Source organism: Anabrus simplex, chromosome 3 (assembly GCF_040414725.1).
Source record: "Anabrus simplex isolate iqAnaSimp1 chromosome 3, ASM4041472v1, whole genome shotgun sequence".
Lineage (NCBI taxonomy): Eukaryota > Metazoa > Arthropoda > Insecta > Orthoptera > Tettigoniidae > Anabrus > Anabrus simplex.
Window position 1 is genome coordinate 255,180,345 of NC_090267.1, and position 26,149 is coordinate 255,206,493.

The 26,149-nt window shown below is 41.4% G+C and overlaps 1 protein-coding gene across 3 annotated transcripts in view; it reads right to left on the bottom strand.

Moving 5' to 3' along the window:
* Nucleotides 1–19,234, bottom strand: part of LOC136866212 (venom allergen 3 homolog) — a 50,961-nt gene extending 31,727 nt beyond the window's left edge. Inside the window, exons 1-3 of one of the 3 annotated variants that reach the window (XM_067142990.2) lie at nt 18,669–19,228; nt 15,559–15,757; nt 388–552 (exon numbers count right to left, since the gene is read on the bottom strand). In XM_067142990.2, coding sequence (XP_066999091.1) covers nt 388–552; nt 15,559–15,561 — 168 coding nt within the window. In that variant the 5' untranslated portion in view covers nt 15,562–15,757; nt 18,669–19,228. Of the gene's footprint in view, nt 1–387; nt 553–15,558; nt 15,758–18,668 lie in introns of all 3 variants that reach the window. The other 2 variants (XM_067142989.2, XM_067142991.2) reach the window with 2 other exon arrangements.
* Between the last annotated feature and the right edge of the window lie 6,915 nt (nt 19,235–26,149).

Consider the following 26,149-nt stretch of genomic DNA (forward strand, 5'->3'; position numbering starts at 1 on the left):
TAAAGTAAATATACCGAGATATAACAAAAGACATAAAAAGTGCGGCAACTCTCCCCTAATTACCCTATATTCACCATCTACTGCTCGCTGATGGTTAAATAAGGTAGTAGATAGTCGCCTGATAAGAGTCCTTCCGTATGAGGTGACAAGACGAGCAAGAAGTTCGCTCGGTCGAAGTATAAAAATAGTAAGAGATCTTAAGTTGTGCAGTTCCGAGCGCAAAGACACCGGTGAATCACAGGAGGCGGGGAGAACCGAAGACCCGTTACAGTAGGATACCAAGATAAGTGGTCGTCACAATACATAAGCCAGAAAACGTTTGGAGATCCATTCCAAGATGGTGTGAGAAGAAATGAACTGTTTCAGTCATTAAGTGTTCAGACTTACCAGTTTTTTCATGTTGCTTGCTTGCGGCTGCGGTCCAGATAGGCCACGTCTCTCTCTACCGCTCGCCACTCTATTTCGCAGCCTGTTGTGCAAGTCAACAATGAAAGTCTTCTGGTCATCTTTGACTCCAAATTTTCCGTAAGGGCTGCATGCATTGGACACACCCTAATAATGGAGAAAGTATTAGACAAATGCGCGTGTGAGCAGCGAATTTGTGAAATTACGTTTTTATACTAATATATACTACATAAATTTTAATTTTCACTTTCAGAAAGCAGTTGCAAAATGTCTTGGTGGTTTGCATTGAAATTTTGTACGGGTATAACTAAGAAGCTGGATACCAACAAGAGCTCGTTGTAATTCTGAAATATTTCACAATTTTCAGGAAACTTAGTGAAGTGAAACAAGAACTACTGTACAGTGAAAGTACTGAGCCATAATATGCAACCACAGGAGTTGGAATCCCACTCCTGGAATATCAAATATAAATAAAACTGTATTAACAATATCCGTCCAAACCAAACCAAACCCCATGGCACTACAGCCCTTGAAGGGCCTTGGCCTACCAAGCGACCGCTGCTCAGCCCGAAGGCCCGCAGATTGCGAGGTGTCGTGTGGTCAGCACAACGAATCCTCTCGGCCGTTATTCTTGGTTTTCTAGACCGGGGCCGCTATCTCACCGTCAGTTAGCTCCTCAATTCTTATCACGTAGGCTGAGTGGACCTCGAACCAGCCCTCAGGTCCAGGTAAAAATCCCTGACCTGGCCGGGAATCGAACCCGGGGCCTCCGAGTAAGAGGCAGGGACGCTACCCCTACACCACGGGGCCGGCACAATATCCGTCCTGTCTGTCTTATTACCTTAATCGTCAAACTATACCGTATGTTATCCACATTCAATTAATCATAAGCCACTTATCAACAAAATAATCACCCGCAGAGAACCAAAGCTATAAAACACCCGTCCAAACCTCTCCATGCGTGAATCATGTGACCCTCTCACCCCCTCTCTTTCTACGCAAATATCTTATTAATATAATTTTCTTATTGATTGACGTTTGTGTTTGGATGATTTAAACTACATTTTGTGATAAGATTTCTCATTAATAATCTGAGACTTCTAATCAACTGACGTGTCTCGCATTGTTGTACGCCCACACGGACATTTTTTCGATGACACTTTCTCGTCCAATGCCTCTTCGTCCACCAGACATTTCGTCCACAGTAAATTTTGGTCCAGTACAACTCCTCGTCCTCTATGCCCAAATTTTTTCCTCCAGGCTATTTATATTCTTATGTGTAGCCCATTCCTGGTAGTACCCGTGATGTTATGTTTTCCGAACAAATATTTTAGTGACCGTACAATTTTTGATGGGTTCTTCATGGCGCGCGTTATTTCTTCATCAAGGGATGACAAAATTCAACTGCATAACAGTAATAATTATTATTGCTGCTAAAAATTTCATTCTATTTCAAATAATTCAACAAAATATAGGCCTATTGTAGATCTGGTAATTTTTTTTATTATTTGCTGGAAAATGTGAGATTTATGACGCTAGATGTATGACAGATGAATTTATGAATGGTAAAAGATAGATGAAGGAAGGTACCCATAGGTATGTTGTAAACAAGGCGTAAGGAAGACAAACACTTAGTGGCCAGTTTATAACGCAGGGCAACACTACACACAAATGGACCTCAAGCTTCAGTAATCCAGGAGGAAATTACGTATATACTATATCAGGAATTGTTGATGGTTTTGCCTCAACAAAATACATTTCTGCTAGCACTTAATACGACACGAAATGTAAATAAACCTATTCTTCCAATTCTCCTAGCAGACTTGGAAAATAAGACCATCATATACAGGGTGTTAGGTGTATACGTGCAGATATTTATTGTAGCAATAGAGAACGATGTGACGAACCACTATATATCAAACTTTTAGTAATCCTCGGAAGTTATTTTCGAGAGCAAAGGGGTACGATGTTTTTAGAATAGGTAGTATGCCTTGTTCTTGTGAATGAATAGCTTTCCTTTGATAACAGGCAAGTCACGCGCCATCCCTGCCAAACTGGTTTCTGTTCTGTTTATGTTAAGAGCAGCTACTGTGACAGCTGAGCGCTCCCTAATCAATGCCACGAGATATTACGTAATATACTTGCCAAACTGGTTTTATGTTTACGAGCAACTGACCTACGGTAACAGCTGAAGGCTACCAGTCTACAACATGTTACGTTACATTATCGCCAGACTGGTTTGTTGTTGTTAGTATTTAGTTTCCGTCTTAGGGGTTTCAGACAACACTAGTTATCGGTTTCGGACCCTGGAGATGGATTGAATTCTCAGCGTTAATACTGGTTCATTTGCTGTTACGTCCTTTAGGGGATAGGGATATCTGTGGTCGTCAGCCCTGTGGTCTAGTGAGTATGGAAATGACCTGAAAACCTGTGTCGGTGCGCGACCTGTACGAGCGTGTGATATAATTATTGGTTGGGATACGCACGCCGGGACGTGAAATGCGGTACGATCCCCGTTGTGCATTGCGTAAAGGTAGAAGAAGGAAGACAGTTCCTTGCGCCAACGAAAAAATGCATGGCATAGGATATCCATATGAGTAGAATCAGAATTGAATTATCGAAGCACATCGAACGTTTTGTTTCAAACGAAAAATGGACATATTATACAACTAAGTAAATTAAACGTACCTACATTTCGTGCTTCCTGCCTGGTTGAGTGGCTAAAACGGTTGAGGTGCCAGCCTTTTGACTCCAACTTCGCATGTTCGAACCTGGCCCCGTGCAGTGGTATTTGAAGGTGCTCAAATACGCCAGCCTCGTGTCGGTATATTTACTGGTACACCGAGCTCGATAGCTGCAGTCGCTTAAGTGCTACCAGTATCCAGTATTCGGGAGATAGTGGGTTCGTACCCCACTGTCGGTAGCCCTGAAGATGGTTTTCCGTAGTTTCCCATTTTCCCACGAGGCAAATGCTGGGGCTGTACCTTAATTAAGGCCATGGTTGCTTCCTTCCCACTCCTAACCCTTACCTGCCCCGTCATCGCTATAATGCCTATCTGTGTCGGTGCGACGTAAAGCAACTTGTCATTCGAGCCAAGACACCACTGTGGTTCAGAATATCCTCTGGTGCTTAAACATACGTTCACGGAGGTCATCCGAAGTGGTTACCTCAGTTCGGTATACTTTGTTTCTCATGTCCCCCTAGGCATAACAATCCACTGGAATAAGGGCTGGCCAATTGATAGTTCCACATCGTCCTGTCTACCGTTGAGGAAATGTCTGCACCATCGTGTAAAATCCACGTGGTTCGGCGTAGTCGAAGCGACACGTCCTCTGAAAGCTCCAGTAACGTACTGTATCTACTGTACAGGAGCAAGATAACATTACTAAAAAGATGTAACCGACCTCCAACTACACCCATCCTGATATTAATTAGAACCGGTGCTGGAAACTATTGAATGGGGATATTCCACAGCTCATGAGTGGGATATAGTGGGTTCCAACCCCTCTGTCAGCAGCCCTAAAGGTGGTTTACCGTGGTTTTCCATGTTCACACCAGGCAAATGCTGGGGCTGTAACGTCATGAATGCCACGATCGCTTCCTTTCCGATACTAGCCCTTTCCCGTCCCATCGTCACCATAAGGAAAGCTACACCGATCAAATTTATGCAAGTAAGGTGATTGGTACCGCCTGAGTGTCTGAGACCGTTGAGGTCCTTATCTTCCGACCTCCAACTTGGCAGGTTCAATCTTGGTTCAGTCTGATGATATTTGATGGGGCACACATACGTCAGTCTCGTGTCGTAGAAATACTGGCACGTAAATAAACTCCTGCGATATGACATTTCTTCACCTCAGCGTCTCAGAAAACGGTATAAATAGTATGTGGGACGTAAAGCAAAATAACGCTAATAAAAAGACGATTGGTCAAAGAGACAGACTTCCCACTGCATCCATCCAGATATTAATTGAGAGCCGGTGCTAGAGGTTGTCTTGGTATACTAAATATTAAACACTCCTTCTATAAAAATTGCCTCATGTGTCACTAATACACTTGACAGAAATTCTGGATTGAGTGCTTGATCAATTAACCAGCGGCAGAAATCCACTCTTAAATCATCACCGAGCTTGATAGTAGCAGTCGCTAAAGTTCGAACAGTATCCAATAATCGGGATGTACTGGGTTCGAATCCCTCTGTCGGCAGCTTTAAAGATGATTTTCCGTGGTTTTTCATGTTCACACCAGGCAAATGCTAGGGCTGTACCTTAATTAAGACCACGGTTGCTTCCTTCCCGATCCTAGTCCTTATATCTGTCGCCACAAAACCTATCTGTGTCGGTGCAACGCACCGATACAGATAGGTCTTATAGGACGATGGGATAGCAAAGGCCTAGGAGTTGGAAGGAGGCGGCCGTGGCCTTAATTAAGGTACAGCCCTAGCATTTGCCTGGTGTGAAAATGGGAAACCACGGAAAACCATCTTCTGGGCTGCCGACAGTGGGACTCGAACCCATTATCTCCGGTATGCAAGCTCTCAGCCATGCGTCTCTAACCGTACGGCCAACTCGCCCGGTAATAATAATAATAATAATAATAATAATAATAATAATAATAATAATAATAATAATTTTTGCTGCCGGGCAGATTGGCTCAGACGGTTGAGGCGCTGGCCTTCTGACCCCAACTTGGCAGGCTCGATCTTGGCTCAGTCCGATGGTATTGGAAGATGCTCAAATAAGTCAGCCTCGTGTCGGTAGATTCACTGGCGCGTAAAAAGAACTCCTGCGAGACTAAATTACAGCACCTCAGCGCCTCCAAAAACAGTAAGAGTAGTTAGTGGGACGTAAAGCAAATAACATTACCGGTATTATTATCAACAAGTCATTAGGAGCTGAAAGGCAGGGAAGAAAATAGTAAAATATGCGTGGTGTAGGAGGAAACAAGATGAAATGTACTTCACCCGTGCCTACATCGCTCGCAGTAGTTTACTACAGGATAGTATGCGTAAGTCCAGAACCAGGTCTCTTTGCGATGAGTCAAGTGTATCTTCGTATTGTGGTTAGCACTAGAGGACAAAGTGTGACAAACAGGTTTTGTGTATAAACATCAAACATACACACGCAATGTACCCAAACCAGTACAGTGTAGAATGAAGGACTGCCATGCTGTGTTCAAGGTCAATATCTGGCGTTTTAACAAGCACGTCTTCCGTGTGTTGTGTTCAGCTTGCGCCACGTACAAGGCAATCGCGAACTGAAACTCTAGATTTATAATTTTTGTTACCGGTACTTCAATTTTTCTGCTCGGATTTATGAGAATATCGAACTATCGAGACTCAAAATACTACATCGATTGAGAACTGAACTCCCAACTTAATACGCTGCAGAAATGGTGTAACATCTGACATACCAATGTGAAACACGTAGCAATTGTTCAAGTGACCTCCCTGGACTACTCTGCAGGCTTCACTTCTCCGTACCCGGCGAGTTGGCCATGCGGTTAGGAGCGCACAGCTGTGAGCTCGCATCCGGGAGATTGGGGCTTCGAACCCCAATGTCGGCAGCCCTGAAGATGGTTTTCCGTGGTTTCCCAAGTTCACACCAGGCATTGCGGGGGTTGAACCTTAATTAAGGCCACGACCACTTTCTTACCATTCCTAGGCCTTCCTTGTCCGATTGTCGCCATAAGACCTCTCTGTGTTGGTGCGACGTAAAGCAACTAACAAAAGAAAATCACTTCTCCGAATCCAGTCTTCCGTAATATCCATTGGAGATCTGGCGGGCCAATTGATGGGTCCATGTCGTCCTATTCGCCATAGACCAAAGGACTGATCTAAATGATCACGCAGTAAGCGGCTTATATCAGGTGGTGGACCATCGTGTAAAAACCACATGTTTCGGCGTAGTCGAAACGGAGCGTCCTCTGAAAGCTCTAATAACGTACCTATGAGGAACTCCAGGTAAGATACCCCTATGAACTGTGCAGGTAAGATGATGATAATAATGTCATTGGCTTTACGTCCCACTAACTACTTTTCACGGTTTTCGGAGACGCGGATTTGCAGGAATTTAGTACCATAGGAGTTCTTCACGTACCAGTAAATCTACTGACACAAGGCTGACGTATTTGAGCACCTTGTCAAGACTGGACTCAGAAGGCCAGTGCCTCAACCGTCTGAGCCACTCAGCCCGGGAAGATGATTGGTGCAGCACTGCGTAAAGTGCTGGCCTTCTGAACCCAACTTGGGAGGCTTGGTCTTGGCTCAGTCCGGTGGTATTTGAAGGTGCTCAAATACGTCAGTCTCGTGTCTGTAGATTTATTTGCATTAAAAAATACTGCGATCAAAAAATTCTGGCATTTCAGCGTCTCCAAAAACCGTGAAACGTAACGTAAAGATATTATTATTATTATTATTATTATTATTAGTAGTAGTAGTAGTAGTAGTAGTAATATTATTTTTACCGAAGTTCTAATTAAACGGGTCCATTACAGTCATCATTTTACCTATCGGTACTTACTGTTCAGTAATAAGCCTTCCGTCCGCCTCTGTGGTGCAGTGGTTAGTGTGATTAGCTGCCACCCCCGAAGCTCGGGTTCGATTTCCAGCTCTGACAAGAAATTTGAAAAGTGGTACGAGGGCTGGAACGGGGTCCACTTAGCCTCGGGAGGTCAAATGAGTAGAGGTGGTCCGATTCCCACCTCAGCCATCCTGAAAGTTGTTTCCCGTAGTTCCCCCCTTCTCCAGGCAAATGCCGGAATGGTATCTAACTTAAGGCCAAGGCCGCTTCCTTCCCTCTTCCATGTCTATCCTTTCTAATCTTCCCATACCCCCGCAAGGCCCCTGTTCAGCATAGCAGGTGAGGCCGCCTGGGTGAGGTACTGGTCATTCTCCCCAGTAGTATCCCCAATCCAATGTCTCACGCTCCAGGACACTACCCTTGAGGCGGTAGAGGTAGGATCCCTTGCTGAGTCCCATGAAAAACCAACCCTGGAAGGTAAACAGATTAGGAAAAAGAAGAATAAGCCTTCTATTAGAAATGCCCGGCGGCAATTCCACAGTAGGTCTTTTTCCTTCGAGCAATGTTCACGATGATGCAACTACGGTTTTTGAAATTTGTCTCATTAATAAAAATTTCACTGAATACTTATAGCCTTTTCTTTCAGTGTCCACCGTCCTTTCAATGACCTAAAAAGTTTATGAATAATCATAGACAACCCGCATTATCTATTGCCAGAAATTCATCGTAGACTGTCGCAATAACAGCACAGAAATGTTGCGCCCATATTTCATTTACTTATTAACCATTTCCTTTCATTTTGTCAGCTTGGATCACTGAGTAATGTCATTGACGTCTTAAAAATCGCACACAAATACACAACACTTGATTCGCACGTATGTGCTTGTACGGATCTTCGACGTCACTGTAAGGATTCTGTGTACTTTTCACACAGAGTACCGTACACCGGTTTTCGAGTACAGCAAGTGACCTGGCACGTGAGTCATCCTCTTCTACTTGCCAAGCCTTCAGGGGAAGTGCACAACAACATGTGTTGGCCTGCGATAAGAAACAGGTTCGACAAGCCCTATACTCGGCTACTGTACTTCCGCTACGCGTGGACAGAATGACATCACCGGCGTATCCTGCTACGGCCGTTCAAAACACATTAGGTCCTGAAATATTTGGCTCAGTTATGGGCAAACTAATAGGACAAGGTAAAAAGTACATAGCATATATTATGAGATGTATTTTTCTTAGCCGACTAGCTTAATATCTGCACGTATACACCTAACACCCTGTATACAGTTCGGTGGTAGAAGCGTTGAAGAAGAGCGAATACTTATTTTACACCTAAGGTGTATTACGTCATCTCAGTAAAAACTTGATGATAAATATTTCTGCGGCACATTTAAGAGTGTAACATACTTTTCTATCAATTATATACAATACACGTAATTGTGGGAGATTATACCTTCCTCTTTTACGCCTATTGCGTGCGAGAAACTGAAAATATCAGGGATGATTCGACAGCACTGCGAGAACATCTCAGTCCACAGCTTGTTATATAGGAATATAACATGTGGGACTTTATCATAAATTCAAAACAATAAATAGTACTCCGCTTCATAAATTCATGGTGCAGTTATTTAGAAATTAAAGATTGCAATGCATTTACAGAAAAAGGAGAGATTAATGGGCAAAATGTTTGGCAGGTCAAAATAATGAGATGGATCAAATTATTTATGGACGAAATATACGATAGGATGTCGTGACAAATCTATTGAACACTCCATATATGGGCCTTTAGTTTTATCTCTTTATAGTTCTATAACCTGACCAACAATGCACTAAGCTTCTAAAACTGAATCAACAACTGCTTTAAACTAACTGTTGTTAATTCAGATATGAGATATTCCACGTCAATCCGGGAAAAAACTGCAAGCAATGAATTTGGGTCGTTTAAAAAATCAAAAAGGAAATACATGGAGATGAACGTCAAACTGAAGGCGCTCACAGAATAAGTTATTAATATCATCGTACAGTATCAATATCATTAAATTTTGAGGTCTTCATTTGTTATGCTTATAGAGACCGAGTACAAAAAAAAAAAAAAACCCTCAACAGTGTTATTGTTATGAGATGGACAGCAGACAATGGTACGATGGTATATGAGATGGAATACCAGTTTCACCAAGCTAGGAAGAACTCTCAGTTTTAATTCTTGTGTTTATGGGATAATAGTAATGGCGTATGGCCACAGGAGAAGCCTGGTGCAGGTCCTTTTCTAGTAGACGGCCAATTAGGCGACCTGGATGTCTGTGAAGATAAGGGCCCTACCTAGGATGATTTCTAATGTTGAATACGCCACACACACCCAGCCCCCGAGCCACTGGAATTAACCAATAAAGGTTAAAATCCCCGACCCGGCTGTGAATCGAACCCGGGACCATCTAAACCGAAGGCCAGTACGCTGACCATTCAGCCAACGAGTAGAACTGTTTATGGGATGAAATAACCGCATGAGGATTACTGTAAGCACCTAGATGTTAATATAAGGAAAGATCTACATTGGGGTAATCCCATTAATGAGGTTTTACATAAAGTCGTATTGGAACCCACACCAGGATTACTCGATACGAGAACTGAAAATTATCCAAATGAAAGCCGTTCCGGGTGATTTCCGATGAAAGAGTAGTGTTACTGAAATGTTGCAAACTTTGGGTTGGGAAGACTTGGGAGTAAGGAGACAAGCTGCTCGACTAAGCGGTATGTTCCAAGCTGTCAGTGGAGAGAGAGCGGTAAATGACATTAGTAGATGAATACGCTGGAGTGGACCTTTTATACGTGGGAAAGATCACAATACGAAGACAAAATTTGAATTTAAGTGTACAAATTGGAGCAAGTGATTGATTGATTGATTGATTGATTGATTGATTGATTGATTGATTGATTGATTGATTGATTGATTGATTGATTGATTGATTGATTGATTGATTGATTGATTGATTGATTGATTGATTGATTGATTATGACAAGATTAAGGCCAGGTTGCTTTTCATCCAATCTAACCAGTTTAATGCACTATTTAGAAAGTTCTTCTCGACTATATACGTTCATACCTACAGTAAAATTTTATATTGACTGAAGTTATTAAAATAACATTTATGTAAACTATAAATAGACATGAGTATTGTGTCTTACTTACTGAACAATGAAAATGAAAACCTACAACCTGTTTTCCAGTCTATGGTCGGGTCAGGGATGTAATGAATGAATCATATATAGGCTGTTATTACGATGGGGTCGCCACTCCCAAAGTGATTTATATTAATGAGTGATAGATGCTATGAAATGAGAATGGAGAGTGTTGCTGGAATGAAAGATGACAGGGAAAACCGGAGTACCCGGAGAAAAACCTGTCCCGCCTCCGCTTTGTCCAGCACAAATCTCACATGGAGTGACCGGGATTTGAACCACGGTATCCAGCGGTGAGAGGTCGACGCTCTGCCGTCTGAGCCACGGAGTCTCTTTACTGAACAATATTAGATTTAAATATCACTTAACTGTATAAATAAGTACAGTAATTATTGTATAAATAATTAATAACTAATTCATTTATAATTAACCAAACTAAAATGTTACAAAAATAAAATTACCTGAATTATGATTAAGTATGAATTTAACAGTAGTTTCTGGTATTCAAGTATACAGTATATACATGCACGAGTGTAAAACAGAAATGATGATAAAAGATATACAAAGTAAGTATTTGAGTAAGTAATTAATAACTAAATTGTTTATAACTAATACAACTAAAGGTCTAACAAAAATATACACACGAATTTGAATCATGATTATACATAAATTTAACAAAAGTCAGAGTTACATTAGGATGATATAATTTAAATAGAAATAAACTAGTATGGCTAGTAATTAGAATAGTTTTAGACAAGAAACCCCAAACAGCTATTTTGAATTCATTGCCACATTTTCTAGCTCTGATTTCTTTGAAATTCTGTTCCACTCACGAGATATGAAAACTGTCAAGGAGGTGGTAAACGTAGTAGTTCTGTGGGTCGGCATTGCAACAAGGGTAGTGTAGCGTGATCGGGTATTTCTGTCATGGTGTGAGGAGAGATCATTGAAGAATTTGCTACTTTATGAAAGCTACTAAGGGAGTCGCACGCTTGAATGTGGCCAAGATAGGCGTGTCTTAAATTGCACATGCAACGTTTATACACGATCTGTCCTCGCTGTATCGATTTTGTACGATCACACCTGCGTCCCTTTACACACCATTGCACTACTCGAAATGAGGCAAAAGAAGTGGTTAGACCATTGATCATTTTAGTTTATCTGAAAAGAAATGTATTTTAACCGGTTTAGATAGTAAAGAAAAGAAAGTATTCGTTGATTATACACTGCCTGACATAAAAATTGAAGCACCCAGAAGAAATGGTCGGATGTTGATGTAACTTCGTACACGTATACATCATCGGTGGTATGTACTGTACATGGTTAGAGTTGCAGTACTCTGGGACAGGTAGAACGGCCACTAGAGTGCATTGGTGTTGTTCATGTTTAGTGTTGTTACCAGGCCTGGTAGGGTACATACGGGGCGTGAATAGTGTCAGATGTTGAGTGATGCCGCGTACTCGTGTGAGGCAGCGTTATCAACGCCTGGCAGAGTTTGAAAGGGGGCTCCTTGTGGGTCTCCATTTAGCCGGCTGGTCGAATCGTGCAATATCCAGTTTTGTGGGACATTCCGATGTGAAAGTGCCCCGATGTTGGACTGCATGAGAACGTGAGATCAGGCATATTCGTCATTAAGGTTTCGGTCATCCACGTCTGACCACCACAAGGGAGGATCGCCATCTTGTACACTAAGCACATCGTAACCCCTTCTCATATGCGCCTGCCATCTGAGAACAAGTAATGTACTTCCTGCCACATCTGTGTCATCCCGCACCCTTGGTGGGAGTCTAGCAGCGGCCAGGCTAGAGAATTACTGTTCCATGAGTAGACTTCCTTTAACACCACAGCACAACGGCTGTATTTTGAGTGGTGCCGTGATCGCGAAGCATGGACTGGTGATGAATGGTTCTGCACCACCCCAGGTGACTATTGTCTGCGAGTGTGGCGGTGATCTGGAGACAGGTCTCATTAATCGAATGTTTTGTAAAGGCGCACTGGTTTTACACCTGGCGTCATCGTATGGGGAGCCATTGGGTATTACTTCAGGCACAACTGTACGTCACGGTCATCTTGCATCGTCATGCGCTACCTCTGATGCGACATTATCGTGGTGCCATTTTTCAGTAGGAAAATTATCGTCCACACACGGTACGTGTCTCTATGAACATCGAGCGGGATGTTGAGGTACTCCCGTAGCCAGCAAGATCCCAACACTGGCGCCGACAGATAATATGTGGGACCGGGTCGGACGTCAATTCCGTTCCAGTGCCAATATCCAGGATATTAAGGACCAGTTACAACAGTTGTGGGCCAGCTTACCTCAGTAGGGGATACAACGGCTTTATGACACACTTCCCAACGGATTCAGTACATGCATTCACGCCAGATGGTGTTCAGCGTTATAGAGATTAATGGGTTGGTACCGCCAATTTCTTTGAAAATTTGACTCAATTTTGTAAGCACTGAAACAACACCACACACCCTCTCAACATGTGAAGTTTCATTACGTTTCCTTCTCCCCTTCTGGATGCTTCAATGTTTTTCTCAGCCAGTTCATTAGAAATCCAGAAACCCAGAACAAGGTTTTAACCAGGGTAATGCCAAGCCATTTCACTGTTAATATAAGTGGAGTTTTACTGCCACAAGTGATAATGGGACAAGGTGAGAAGGATGAGGGTATGGAGAAGGTGGTAATTTTCCATGTTTGTACCAACAACGTAAGGGAAGTAGGAATTTTTGATAGGATCTTGGAATAGCCTAGAAGTATTGCTTGAGATTTAGTAGCGTTCATGTTCAAACCACATGATGAAGACTATGTCGCTATGGGAAGGAGCTCTTCGTTTAGTTAAGTTAAGATCATCTGGAGCCACATGTATATAAATCTGCACGTCATGAGCATACAGATGATGTTTGCTATATTTCAAACTGTGAGTGATATCAAGGAAAATATAACGGGACCAAGAAGAGAGCTCTGTGGTACACCACTATTCGGTGTACGCCATGACGATGTGCGCACTATATTGTTTTGCACATTACTTATTTCTACCCAAATCAAGTACATTACACATCAGTTGTTACGTCCACCTTCTCAAAATAGTCCTTGTAACTGTGTGTACTTTTGCCATCGATGTGTCAGTCTCTCCAGGCCTTCCTGAACCCATTCTTTCGGAGTGCGGCGTGCCCATGCCTTGACAGCTGTGTCCAGTTCTGCAAAGTCCACAAAACGGCTACCAGGCAGAGGTTTCTTAATGTTCCCGAACAGGGGATGATCACATAGTGCCAAGTCAGGAGAGTATGTTGGGTGTGGATGCACCGTGAATCCATTTGATCCCGTTTGTGGCTCATGGTAATGGAGCCATGTCTCATCACCAGTCACAAGCCTACCTATGAAGTCGGCTGAATCTTGATCATGACGTTGAAAAGTTCTCTGCACACATCCGCATGCCTCTGCTTTTTGTCTGCATACAAGAGTTCAGGCACCCACGTGGATGACACCTTCCCCAACTGTAAGTGGCCGTGCACGATCCGCTGCAGGGTATTTCGGCTAATTCCCGTGGCTGACTCCATTTCCGTAAATGTGATGCATTTGTTTACTTGGATTTTCTGTTCGACCCGGGCAATGTTGGCTGATGTTGACACTGTCACATTCCTTCCAGAACTGGTTCCCTTGTCCACCGATGTGCGCCGTGTTTCTCGACCTTCCACCTAGTTGTAAATTGATTTCCGTGACGGCGCATGTTCTCCACAGACTGCCACCAAGCGTCGATGAATTTCTGCAGTGGTCACGCCTTCTTTCCATAGGAACCAAGTCTTATAACACAGTCCCTGAATGTTGCTTTCCATGTTGTCCGTTCCTACGCTGATAGTGTTGTTATTGAATGGCTATGACGAGTGCATTCGTTGGCCTCTGTGAATGTGCTGCTACCATACGGTGGAACAAGACACTAGTTACACGTCACCACCCTCAAAAGTGAAATGCGATCCATACCCGGACTACAAACAACAAAGTGTAAAACAATATAGTACGCCACTCGCATTTTGACCATCGGAAGTACAGTATATTGTAGTCGTTCGTGAAGGTAAGAACATATGCACGATAAGGCACTGTCTGAAAATGAAGAGTGTGTAATTTAGAAAGTAAAATGTTGAAGTTTAAAGAATTGAATGCTTTACTTAAGTCCAACAGTACAAAAATGGTTGTTTTCCGTATTGTCATTGCCTTACGAAAGTCATCAGTAACTTTTAGCATAGTAGTAGTAGTAGTAGTTCTGTGCCTTTGTCTGAAGTCTGACTGTAGAGAATCTAGTACATTATGCTGTACAAGTAATTCGTTATTTGTACATTAACAATGTTCAGTTATAGGAAGAGGAATCAGGAACAGTAGTAATTTTTCAAGGCATAAATATTCGACAAATTTCCAAGTTCTTTGAAATTATTCAAGAAAAAACTACACAAACAATATAGAGGATGTACCACCCCGGCCCTGAATGATTATGATGATGATGATGATGATAAAATTGAATGGGTTTGTAGTTTCAAACATGCAATATAGGTTTTTAAATTATATGTAATTGATGTGAGTTCTTCGCGATGATATTGAGATAATCATTAAAAAGTTACTTTTATTTTATTCGGAAAATGAAAAAGTCAGTGGCGTGTGCTGAGGGCTACCAAGGCTATCAGTGAAGCCCAAACCTCAATTGAGAACGACGGATATCTAAAGCACGTTATAATGTAGGCATTTGACACATTGTTCCATTTACAAACCTTGAAAACAATGAGAAAAACGTCGCGCGTATTTCTGAGAACAAGGCTTCGGAGACTGATATCGCAGCCCAGACTCTCGTCCTTCTCCCCTCGATTCACATCAAGTGGCCTGCTGCTGTATGCCTGATTGGCCCGGGGACCGGGGGGATAGGTGTACTAGGCTTCGGTCCGTCAGATCGCCACTGCTATCAAACATGCGTTACTCATCGTATATACTTCCTCACCTCATACTTCTCAATCAAATAGATAACAGAGTGCTGGTATTTTTATAGGTAAATTTGCTAAAATGAAATATAATCTTTCAGGCGTAGTGTTCTCTTTGGTTGGTTGGAATCGAACCGGTAATCATGGGTCGGACATCACCACTGATCTCCTCAGGATGCTAATTAACCAGTGAACGATGGGTACAACCGCTGTAAAATTCAATAATAATAATAATAATAATAATAATAATAATAATAATAATAATAATAATAATAATCGTGCATGGCATCTGTATTGGCTTGGTGGAGAGCTAATGAGGATAAAATGAATGGCTAAAACGCCATAAACATCCAGCCCCCAAGGCAGGGGAATTAACAGTACGAGGGGGTTGATTCTGAAAATTGAACCGGGACCATTGGACCAAAGGCAAGCATTCTATCCATTTAGCCACAAAGTCGGACTTCAATTTGCTAAACCTTACGCTACCATCTCGACTGATCAGGTGTTGAGTATTGGCAGTGGCAGAGGCCAGGGCAGTAGCTTGTGAAGCAGACTTGACAACACAGCAGGCTTGTCCGTTGGCTGTAGCTCAAAACGCTGAAGGCTTGATGTTCACTAAACCAACTATCGAAAAGGGGTAACCTAAGTCTAGTGGTAGCCAACGTCTTGATCCCAGCATACGCCACTGGAAAAAATTCCAAATACATTAATGCTTTTACTCTTGGCAGACGAAGAAATCTGCAATTAATCAATGATTTTGTTCATATATTTATATATACGTTATCAGGTTTATGGGGTGGTAATTGATAAACGATAAACGAGTACAAAACAAGAAATTGGGATTGTGAGAAATGGTTACTCCGTTGAAAAGGATTGAATTCTCATGGTAACAACAATCAGTTATAATACAATGATTACTATGGTGAGATTGAGCTACCACAGAAAGCACATAGCTAGACTACTCGAAAAGCTGACAAGCAATGCAGTGCTTGTCTAGCTGAAGTGTGCAGAGATCACAGCCTCCTATTGTTGGCAGTTCCAGTTCGGTAGTCTAAAGCTAGGGTACTATAGGTGCAATTTTCGAAAACTAAAAGAATTCATTCACTATAATACAATTACGAGAGGGCCCAAAATGCTCATCTCCCGCATTGAAGAGGAAACCTCAATATTTTTCAAAATATTTTCTTAAAGTAGGAAAGTGGTTCCAGTCTAAAAACTATGTTTCCAGGACGTGAAATGAAATGGCGTATGGCTTTTAGTGCCGGGAGTACCTGAGGACATTTTCGGCTCGCCAGGTGCAGGTCTTTTGAATTGACGCTCGTAGGCGATCTGGGCCTCCTGATGAGGATGAAATGATGAGGGTGTTAGTGACATATCTGTTGCTCTTGATGGTAGCTGGCAAAAGCGAGGCCACACCAGTCAGAATGGTATGGTTACTGTTACTAGTGTCGATACCGGTAAAGTAATTGATGTGGAGTGCCTCAGTAAACACTGCCATGCATGCAAATTGAAAACTGAGCATATGTGTATGACAAATTATGCTGGGTCTAGTGGGGGCATAGAAGCTGAGGGTGCATCAAGAATTTTTAAGAGGTCAGTTGCTACAAGGGGTGCGAGATATGTGCAATGTTTGGGAGATGGAGACAGTAACGCCTTCAACAGAATACTGTCTGAAAAACCATATGGTGAAAGTGTAGCAATTACCAAGTTGGAATGTGTAGGTCATGTTCACAAGAGGATGGGTTCAATAATGCGGAGGTTAGTCTATGACATGAAAGGGAAGAAATTACAGGATGGTGGGGCATTTGGGGATAGAAACAGACTCACTTCTTCTGAAATAGACAGACTAAAAATTACTACGGCAAAGCTATAAGAGAGAATGTTGGTGACTTGAAGAAAATGAGGGAGGCTGTGTGGGCAACTTTTCTTCATAAGATATCTACTGATGAGAAGCCCCAACGTAGTCTGTGCCGTTCTTGGTGCAAGTATAATAAAGACAAGGAAAACTACAAACACCATGGACTTCCTGAAGAAGTGATGCTTTTGATTAAGCCCATTTATAAGGATCTTGCCCATCCCGATTTATTGAAGAAACGTTTGCATGGGAAATGAGTCTTTTAACAGTGTTATTTGGAGCCGTGTACCCAAAAATATTTTTGTTGGATATAAAACCTTAAAATTGGAGTGCATGATGCTGTATTATCATTTAATATGGGAAATGTAGGCAGAATTAAGGTACTAGAACAGCTGAGGATCCAACCAGGGAGGAATTTGCTCAGTGCGTTTCAAGCTTCTGATGTTCGTCGGATCAAAATGGAGGATAAAAAGCTATTTATAGTGGAGGCCAACATAAGGAAGTCAAGAAAAGCAATGAAAAGGGATCTGGAGGACAAGGAGGATGAGGAATATGCAGCAGGAGGGTTCTAGACTACCTATCAAGTAAGATTTATATAAGCTAAACTTTAAAGTTAATTTTCTCTGCTTTTGTTTTTTCTTTATATAGGTACGCTCAGTCAAAAAACTATAACAGGTAGAAATCTGAAATAATTATCAGTGATACTTCCATACCTTCTCTCTGTATAGCTGCCAGTTTATTTTAGATATGTTAAAAATGAGACCAGAAAAAATTCTTCTTCTTCAAATGTTTCATGAAAATTTTTGAAGTTGGGAAAATATTCCCAAAAAATAACTATGCATCCAATCATAAAACTAAAGACAGCAATGTAAATCACAAAGTTCATACAATAAAACTACAAAGTTTAAAACCTATAGGATGAAGGATCTTTAACTTGAGCGTACTTAAAAATGGAGAAATTACCATTGTCAGCATAGGCAGTACATACTCCCCTTAAGTGTTTTAGATTAAATCTTGATTTGATGGTTGCTATGACCTGCTGAGGGCTGACATCTTACTAATGGGACACTGATTTTAACATTCATTCCCTTCAAGATAACAACTATGTAGTATATGTTTTGTGCTTTAATGGGTGAGAATAGTACTTGCTCAGTATGGCGTAATTCCCGCTTCACTGTCTCCTGCCAAAATACTGCTGGATAAACACAAAAATGCAAAGCGTCCAAGTACAATGTCAGCGCTCAGGAAAGAATTTGCATTCTTAAATGTTCAGCGCTCAGGTAAGTTCGTAATTCCGCGAATTTAAATGTTTCACAATGATTAAATGACAGAAGTAATGACTTTAAGTGAAAAGTACACATTCGAGTTTGTAATACCAGTTCAAGAAACAACAATACCTAGGGTCATTGTGTGTTAGGGGCGAAATTAAGAGATACTGTTTCAGAAAATAATATGTTTCTCTCTTTGTACTACCCATCTAAGTACTGACCACGCCCAATGTTACTTAACTGCGGTAATCGGACGAGAACCGGTGTATTCAACATGGTATGGCCGTTGACACTCCCTTTGTACCAAAAAGTTGACTGTTATATGAATTGAACCAACAAAATATTCTGTGCTTCAGTAAAATATGCAATACTAAAATTTGAAAATTAGATAATAGGTTGCGCATTACAATGAGACGTATAAGTTGGATATACACATTTTCACACAGTCTTACACCATTATGTTAGTTACTTACGTGATAGGTGCACATTGTGTGATTAACGTTGTTGCACAAGATTCCACAATATTCATTTTTGCTAAAAGCAAGGATCACCGAGAAAACTGTCAATGTACAGATCGACAGTTTCACCAACATGGTTCAAGGATCTGAATAAAAAGAAAAGGCATAAATTAACGAGTATATCTTGAATTGAAATAATGAAACAACTCACTGGTGTGAACTGTATTTTTAATTATATTTAATAGTATAGTAGTTGTTATTTAAATGATGAAATAAACATAGTCTTACATTAACACTCTCTTTGTAGGTAAAGGGTCTTTATGAGCTAAATACAACAGCGTTGGTGCATGGGGGATGATAGCACTTTTTGTTTAGAGAGGAAGTAAGTTAGAAACTTTGAATTAAGAACAAGTCGGGTCGTGTTTTTCCTATCGGTGACACGATAACCGTCTGCCGAGTTCAGAGTATGGGAGTTCGGCTCCATTGCTAAATTGTTAGCGTACTGCTTTATGGCGCAAGCAATCCCGCTTTCGATTCCCGGCGGGGTCGGGGATTAAACCTTCATTGTTTATTTCCAATGGCCTTGGATGTGTGCGTGGTGTGTGCGTGTGTGTGTGTGTGTGTGTGTGGTGAGGGATGTGTGAGCACCGTCTTCAGCATTAGAATTAAACATACAAAGCGCACTAGGAAAGTTTTGCAATACGCAAAAAGGGTTGGCTGGACACCCCTGTTATGGTGAGGGATGAAAAGAGGGGTGAAAAGCGGTCTAGAAGACAGCAAAGCGTGACCTTCACACCAGTTGTTACCAAGCAGTGGGATTGAAAGCAAGTTAAGATGTCAGTGTGGTCTAAAGGTGAATATCGTGCAATTATCCGCTACAATTTTGCTCGTTGATTAACTGTTGACCAGTGCCTGGAGGAAATGACTCCTGTGCTGGAGAAAGACTGTCCACATCGGACAACAATTTTCCGCTGGTACACAGAGTTCCAGAGGGGAAATTTTGGGGTTGAAGATGATCCTCGTTCTGGGCGAATCAGTGACTGAGGAAAACATTGAAGCTGTGAGGAAAATGTTGCAGCAAGAGAGGAGGTTGACATATCGGCAGGTAGAAGAGACCTTCCACATCCCTGCACCAGCTATTCATTCAATTCTACACGATCATCTCCATGTTAGAAAGGTTTGTTCACTTTGGGTGCCCCATTCACTTTCAGAGGAACAAAAGGCACATCGAGTGAAATGGTGCCGAAAATTGCTAAAACAGTTTGAAAATGGGACTTCGCGTAACGTCAATAGCATCGTTACAGGTGACGAAACTTGGCTTTATTATTACGATGTCCCAACAAAATCCCAGAACAAGGCGTGGCTGTTTGAAGGTAAGGGTACTCCTGTGACTGTGCGATAGTCAAGCTCTGTGAAGAAAAGGATGATTGCAGCATTCTTCACTAAACGGGGAATCCTGACTCGGGTTGTGCTAGAAACACAAAGGACAGTTACTGTGAAGTGGTGCAGTGAAACGTGTCTGCCTCAGGTCATCCAGGCTCTCAAACAGCTCCGTCCAAGGTCATGGCTGAACACTTGGCTCTTGCATCACGACAAACCTCCAGCACATCGTGCTAATGTAACAATGGATTTTCTTGCCAGATCAGGGTTTATTGTGCTTGATCACCCTCCATACAGTCCTGATCTTGCCCCATGTAACTTCGCACCCCTCCCAGAAGTGAGGATGAAACTGAAAGGGCAGCGTTTTGCATCCGACGAGGAGCTTCTGGCAACATGGGATCAAGAGTTTGAAAATGTAACCGAAAAGTGGTAAAGTTGGTTCAGTGACTGGTTTTGACGTATGAAGAAGTGTCTTGAGTGTGGTGGAAATTATTTTGAAAAATTCTAAAGCGTTCACTCATATTGCAAAACTTTCCTAGTGCCCTTTGGGCCCCATCCTCACAGACGCGCATGTTGATCTATACGGCGTCAACTCGGAAGCCTCTTCGGAGGCCACACGTCGTTATAGTGCATAGGATGTACGTACGCATCTGTCCTGGCCTTGGGTGCAGGGAAAACTTGTTAGAGGGTTCCCTATCTAAAGATACGTTTGTGAATGGGGTGCTGTTCTCTTTTGTGTAGCAATATATTAAGTGCTGGTGATGCTCATCTGCGTCAGAGACAGCTGGAGATGATGTTTGTAAGGGTTATTGCAGTGAAAACCCTATGGTGTTAAGACATATATATATATATAATAACATGCTCGACTGACTGACTGACTGACTGACTGACTGACTGACTGACTGACTGACTGACTGACTGACTGACTGACTGACTGACTGACTGACTGGTTCATTACCGCCGATCCAAAACTACAGGACATAAACAAATGAAGTTTTGAGGATCCAATTATATTACAATGTAGGTACTCTCTAAGGGAGTATATTTGGATATTCAGTCACAAACGGGGTGAACTTTTAAAATGAGTGTATGTATATCTAAAAGATTGAACAGTTTAAAGACGTGAAAACTGGTGTTTGCGATCTCCTTTCAAAAATAAGGAAATACGTACTTTTTCGGAAAATTCTTTTAAGAGGGATGAAAAAAGAAGAAACGGACTGAATACCTTTCATGAGGCTACATATATCTCAAATACTGAGGATGTTACAGTCATGAGCACTGGTATTTGGAATTTTCTTTAAAAATAAAGGAACACGTATTTTCTTTGTTTTGTGAATATCTACTTAACAGGGAGTAAACAGGAGTTACAAAAGGTTTTAAATTTTTAAAATGAGATAATCTACAATATATATCAAAAACGTAACGTGTTATAGACGTCAAAATTGGTATTTAGAATCTCCTGTAATATATGTTTTTTGCTTGATAGTTGCTTTACTTCGCACAGACACAGATAGGTCTTATGGCGCCGATGGGATAGGAAAGGCCTAGGAGTGGGAAGGAAGCGGCCGTGGCCTTAATTAAGGTACAACCCAAGCATTTTCCTGGTGTGGAAATGGGAAACCACGGAAAACCATTTTCAGGGCCGCCGACAGTGGGATTCGAACCCACTACCTGCCGGGTGCGAGCTCACAGCTGCAAGCTCCTAACCGCACGGCCAACTCGCCCGGTGAATCTCCTATAAAAGTAAAGGAACACGCATAATTTGTTTTCTGCAAATCCACTTAAGGGGAAGTGTTAAAGGGGATGAATTTCTTAAATGACCACATCCACAGTATATTTTAAAAACTTAACACATTAGAGACGTGAAAATTGGTATTTTTAAAATGAAGTAACACGTTTCTCTTTTTGTCTTCGGAAAAAACGCTTAATGTCGGTGGGTAAAAATGACTGAAAAAGGTGGTTGAATTATTTTTATTAGGTTATTGGTATCTCCAAAACTGAATATATTACAGATGTGAAAGTTGGCTTTTGGAATCTCCTTTAATAAAGGAACAAGTAATATTTTCGGAAAATTCACTTAATAAATTTAAAACAGGGTTGAATTATTTTTATGAGGGTACTTACATCTCAATACCTGAAGATGTGACAGACATGAAAATTTGTATTTGGAACCGTCTTTAAAAATAGAGAAACATGTATATTTTGTTTTCCGGAAAATTCATTTAAATTGTTGTAAAAACGGAATTAAAAAGATGGTTGAATTATTTTTATGAGGATACTTACATCTCAAAAAATGAAGATATTACGGATGTGAAAACTGGTTTTAGGAATCTCCTTTAAAGATAAACACATATTCTTTTGTTTTCAGAAAATCCAAAGATGGGAGGGGGGTGTAAATGAATTGAAAAGTGTGTTGAATTCTTTGTTTGAGGATACTTTTATCTCGAAAACGAAGGATGTTACGGACGACAAAATTGGTATTTGGAATCTCCTTTAAAGATTTAAAGACACACGTATATTTTGGTGGGGGAGGGCAGTTGAATCAGCCTAAGAGGATGTAAGAGGGGTTGAAATATTTTTATCAGGATACAAATAAGGAATGGACTTAAAACAATACGCCCGTAAGGTGGTTTTGACTGTGCGATGAGGAATGATGACAAAATATGCAATTTATATGAAACTGTTTGAGTTATGAAGTTAATATTTCAATTGATATCCTAGGTTTTAAATAAAAGAAGGGTTGAAACTAATTTAGCCGCTCAGAGGTTAAATGGAAGTTAAGATCTGAAAACAAATATATTCATTCCTTCCTTTGAAACGATTTAACGTACGAAGACAAAAATTCCAAATAGCGGTATATATTTTAAATAATAGGTGTGAAATAGAATTTCTATAACGTTCCACCCCCAAGTGTTAAATTAGGTTATCTCCGTAAACGGAAATATTCATCCCTCCAAAACCGTTTGGCGTACAAAGTTGTAATTTTACGAGAAGGGTGTTCTTATCTTCTAGGTCTAAAATATTGTATACTTCAAAATATTTCTCCCTTAAGGGGTTTAGATGCTGGTTGACTCTTAAAAACTAAATATACATCCTTTCGAAACATTTAAAGGCAGGATCTTAACTTTTTAGGAAGTTTGGTGTTCTATGGCGTGCCCCACGGTGTAGTGGTAGCGTGCCTGCCTGTTACCGGGAGGCCCCGGTTTCGATTCCCGGCCTGGTCAGGGTTTCTACCTGCATATGAGGATTGGTTCGAGGTCCACTCAGCCTACATGATTACAATTGAGGAGCTATCTGACGGTGAGATAGCGGCCTATGCCTAGAAAGCTAATAATAACGGCCGAGAGGATCGTCGTGCTGACCACACGACATCTGGTAATCTGCAACCCCTCGGGCTGAGCAGCGGTCGCTTGGTTGTCCATGGTCCTTCTGGTCTCTTGTGCCATGAGGTTTGGTTTGTTTTGGTCTTCTATATCCTAGATAAAAGTAAATATTTAAAAATATTCACCCTTCATTCCACCATTACTGTTAGACGTACAACATCAAAATTTCACAGAATGGTCGATTTTACATCGTAGATATTAAATAAGATGGGGTTTAAAATCAAATCCTTCCCTATGGGGTTCAAATGAGTTTTAGATCAGAAAATAAATAATCATTCCCCAAAAACTGTTTGGCGTATGAACTGTGGGCGTATTTTACAGGCTCAGTTGACACAATATAAAATTTTGATTAATAACTTTCAGTCTAAAACCATAGCGAAGCACTGGTATCTTGCTAGTCATCTTATAAGTCAACATGTAGTAATTACAGAACTTGAGTTTCATGATTTTACAAAACTATGATTTCAACTCATTAACCAAACACACTTGGTGAAATATCACCGGGATTCTTTTCACATCTTATCAACAAAACAAGACAACTTGAATGTACCATGTTGCATGTTGATAAGTACGTTCCGACGTTGATGCAGTGTGTTTTGTTGATACTAGAACACAAAGGACTCCCGGCTATCTATCCGCACTTCCCGTCACAGTTTCACGATAGCAAATCCAACCTGATCATGACCGGAATAAAGGACCAGCAGTGAACGTGTTAAATAACGATGTGGATTATGGCTTAGTATATCGTTCATGGGTTACGATAGTGACACAACTGAAAAAATCAAGTTCTGGGATACATGTGTACAAAGTTTCTCTTAATGGTTGAAATTCAGGGATTATACGATTGATTTATGGAATAATGAGCAAGTGATCCTAAATGGCTCGATAGAAGTTCAGTTTAAAAATGTTACTTAAACATTGCTCGTTCTTTCCCGTTGCCAAAGCCATGTTTTGGGATGTATCGTTATTTCGTTTTATAGATTATGTTGGACTATCATGGGAGTTTGCGGCTTAAAATGACGTACGTACTGTCGATGGGATTTAAGTCGGGAGTACTGGCAGGCCAGTCAATCCAGTCAGTATCCTCCCATTGCAAGAGTTCATCCACCTGCGCTGCTCGATACGGTTGTGCGTTGTCATTCATAAAAAAAAGTCGGGGCCGAGCGAGCATGCGGTAGAAGTACACTGTCAAAATAACGTTGACTGGTGAGTTTACCCCGTTCAAAGTTTCGGAGGCTGGTACGCCTATGCAACATTATGCTTCCCCACACCCTAACATTGGACCACCAAAACGATCATGTTCGACATTGTTCCTGGGCGAATTACTTCTTCCCACCTATCGTCAGATGAAGGTACGTCCACAATCACTACTCAGACTGAATCTGCCTCATCTGAGAAGATCGACCGCACCGCTCGTCGGTCTAGACCTTATGCTCTTGGCACCATCGAAAACGGTGCCGCCAATGCGGGTGTCAACGGAACACAACACTAATGGTCGTCGGCAAAACGGACCACCCCCATGCAGCCACCGTGCCACTGTGGAGCGTGAGATTGGGTGCCTTGCAGTCCTGTTAAGTGTGGTTGCAATTGCAGCCGCTGTTTGATGTGAATCTCTTGTAGCCTGTTGTACAACGTAGCGGTCATCTGCTGCTATAGTTGACCGTAGTCGACTCCCATCCTCTCATTCGGGCAGAAGTGCCAGTGGTTCGGTATACTCTCCATATACGTGAAACAATGCTGTGGGCAATACAAAACTCCTGGGCTACACTCGTCACACTTCGTCCTTCTTCCAGTTTCCCGATTATTCTTCCCCGTGTGAAGCCATCCAAATGTTGTCTCTGGGCCATGCTGTAATGAATAACACCACAGTGCACCGTAACAGATCGCTCATTGACTCTCACTGTCTTGTACGTTCCTTCAACTGCCCCGTTTTATGGAGCCAGAGCCATTTGGCGCTATAGTCCATGCACCTTTGGAAGACCACCGGAAACATGTTACCAAACTTTCATTCATTTCCACAGATCAGTTGATATGCTATATTGCATTAGCTATCCCATCCTTACGTTTTGCACAGCTGTGTATAATAATAGGAAATCGAAACGTAGAAATGAATTAAGTTTGATATTAAAATGTATACGAAGTGATAATGTACTTCTGGGCACCGTCAGAACTTATTTCATGTTCTCCAACCCCCAGAGACTCCTAGCAAAAATATAAACATCCCAGAACGCCCAATGGGTGGGGATGTGGGATAACCAATTGTTTCAATCCGATAATTATTTTTAAAGGCGATGAGCTATAGTATTTTGTGGGCTTAAATGTTTGTTACGGTCAAATGCCGAGAAATTGGTGATGAAAAAATTAGAGTTATTTGGGAAGGAAATAAATATCATATCTCCATATACTGTAGAAATAAAATTACGTCTGTCACTAAGCCTTCCTAAACCGCATCACGTCAAAATTATTGGTTGGAATTTCATGATATTTAGCACAAACGTTCTTAAAAGGATCTGTCACTTGAATAAGTTTTATTTCAGAATAGAGACATGAATATGTATTAGCTAAAAATTGCATAATAGCTCACTCACAAACCAGGTACCACGGTTACGTGAGCATAGCAATTAGTAGACGAATAAGCTTGTGTGGAGTTTGAAAGTAGCAAAGTCTTAATATATGATAAAGTTGAAATTCAAGAAGAATTAGGAACTGGAATAATTTACCAAAATATATGTT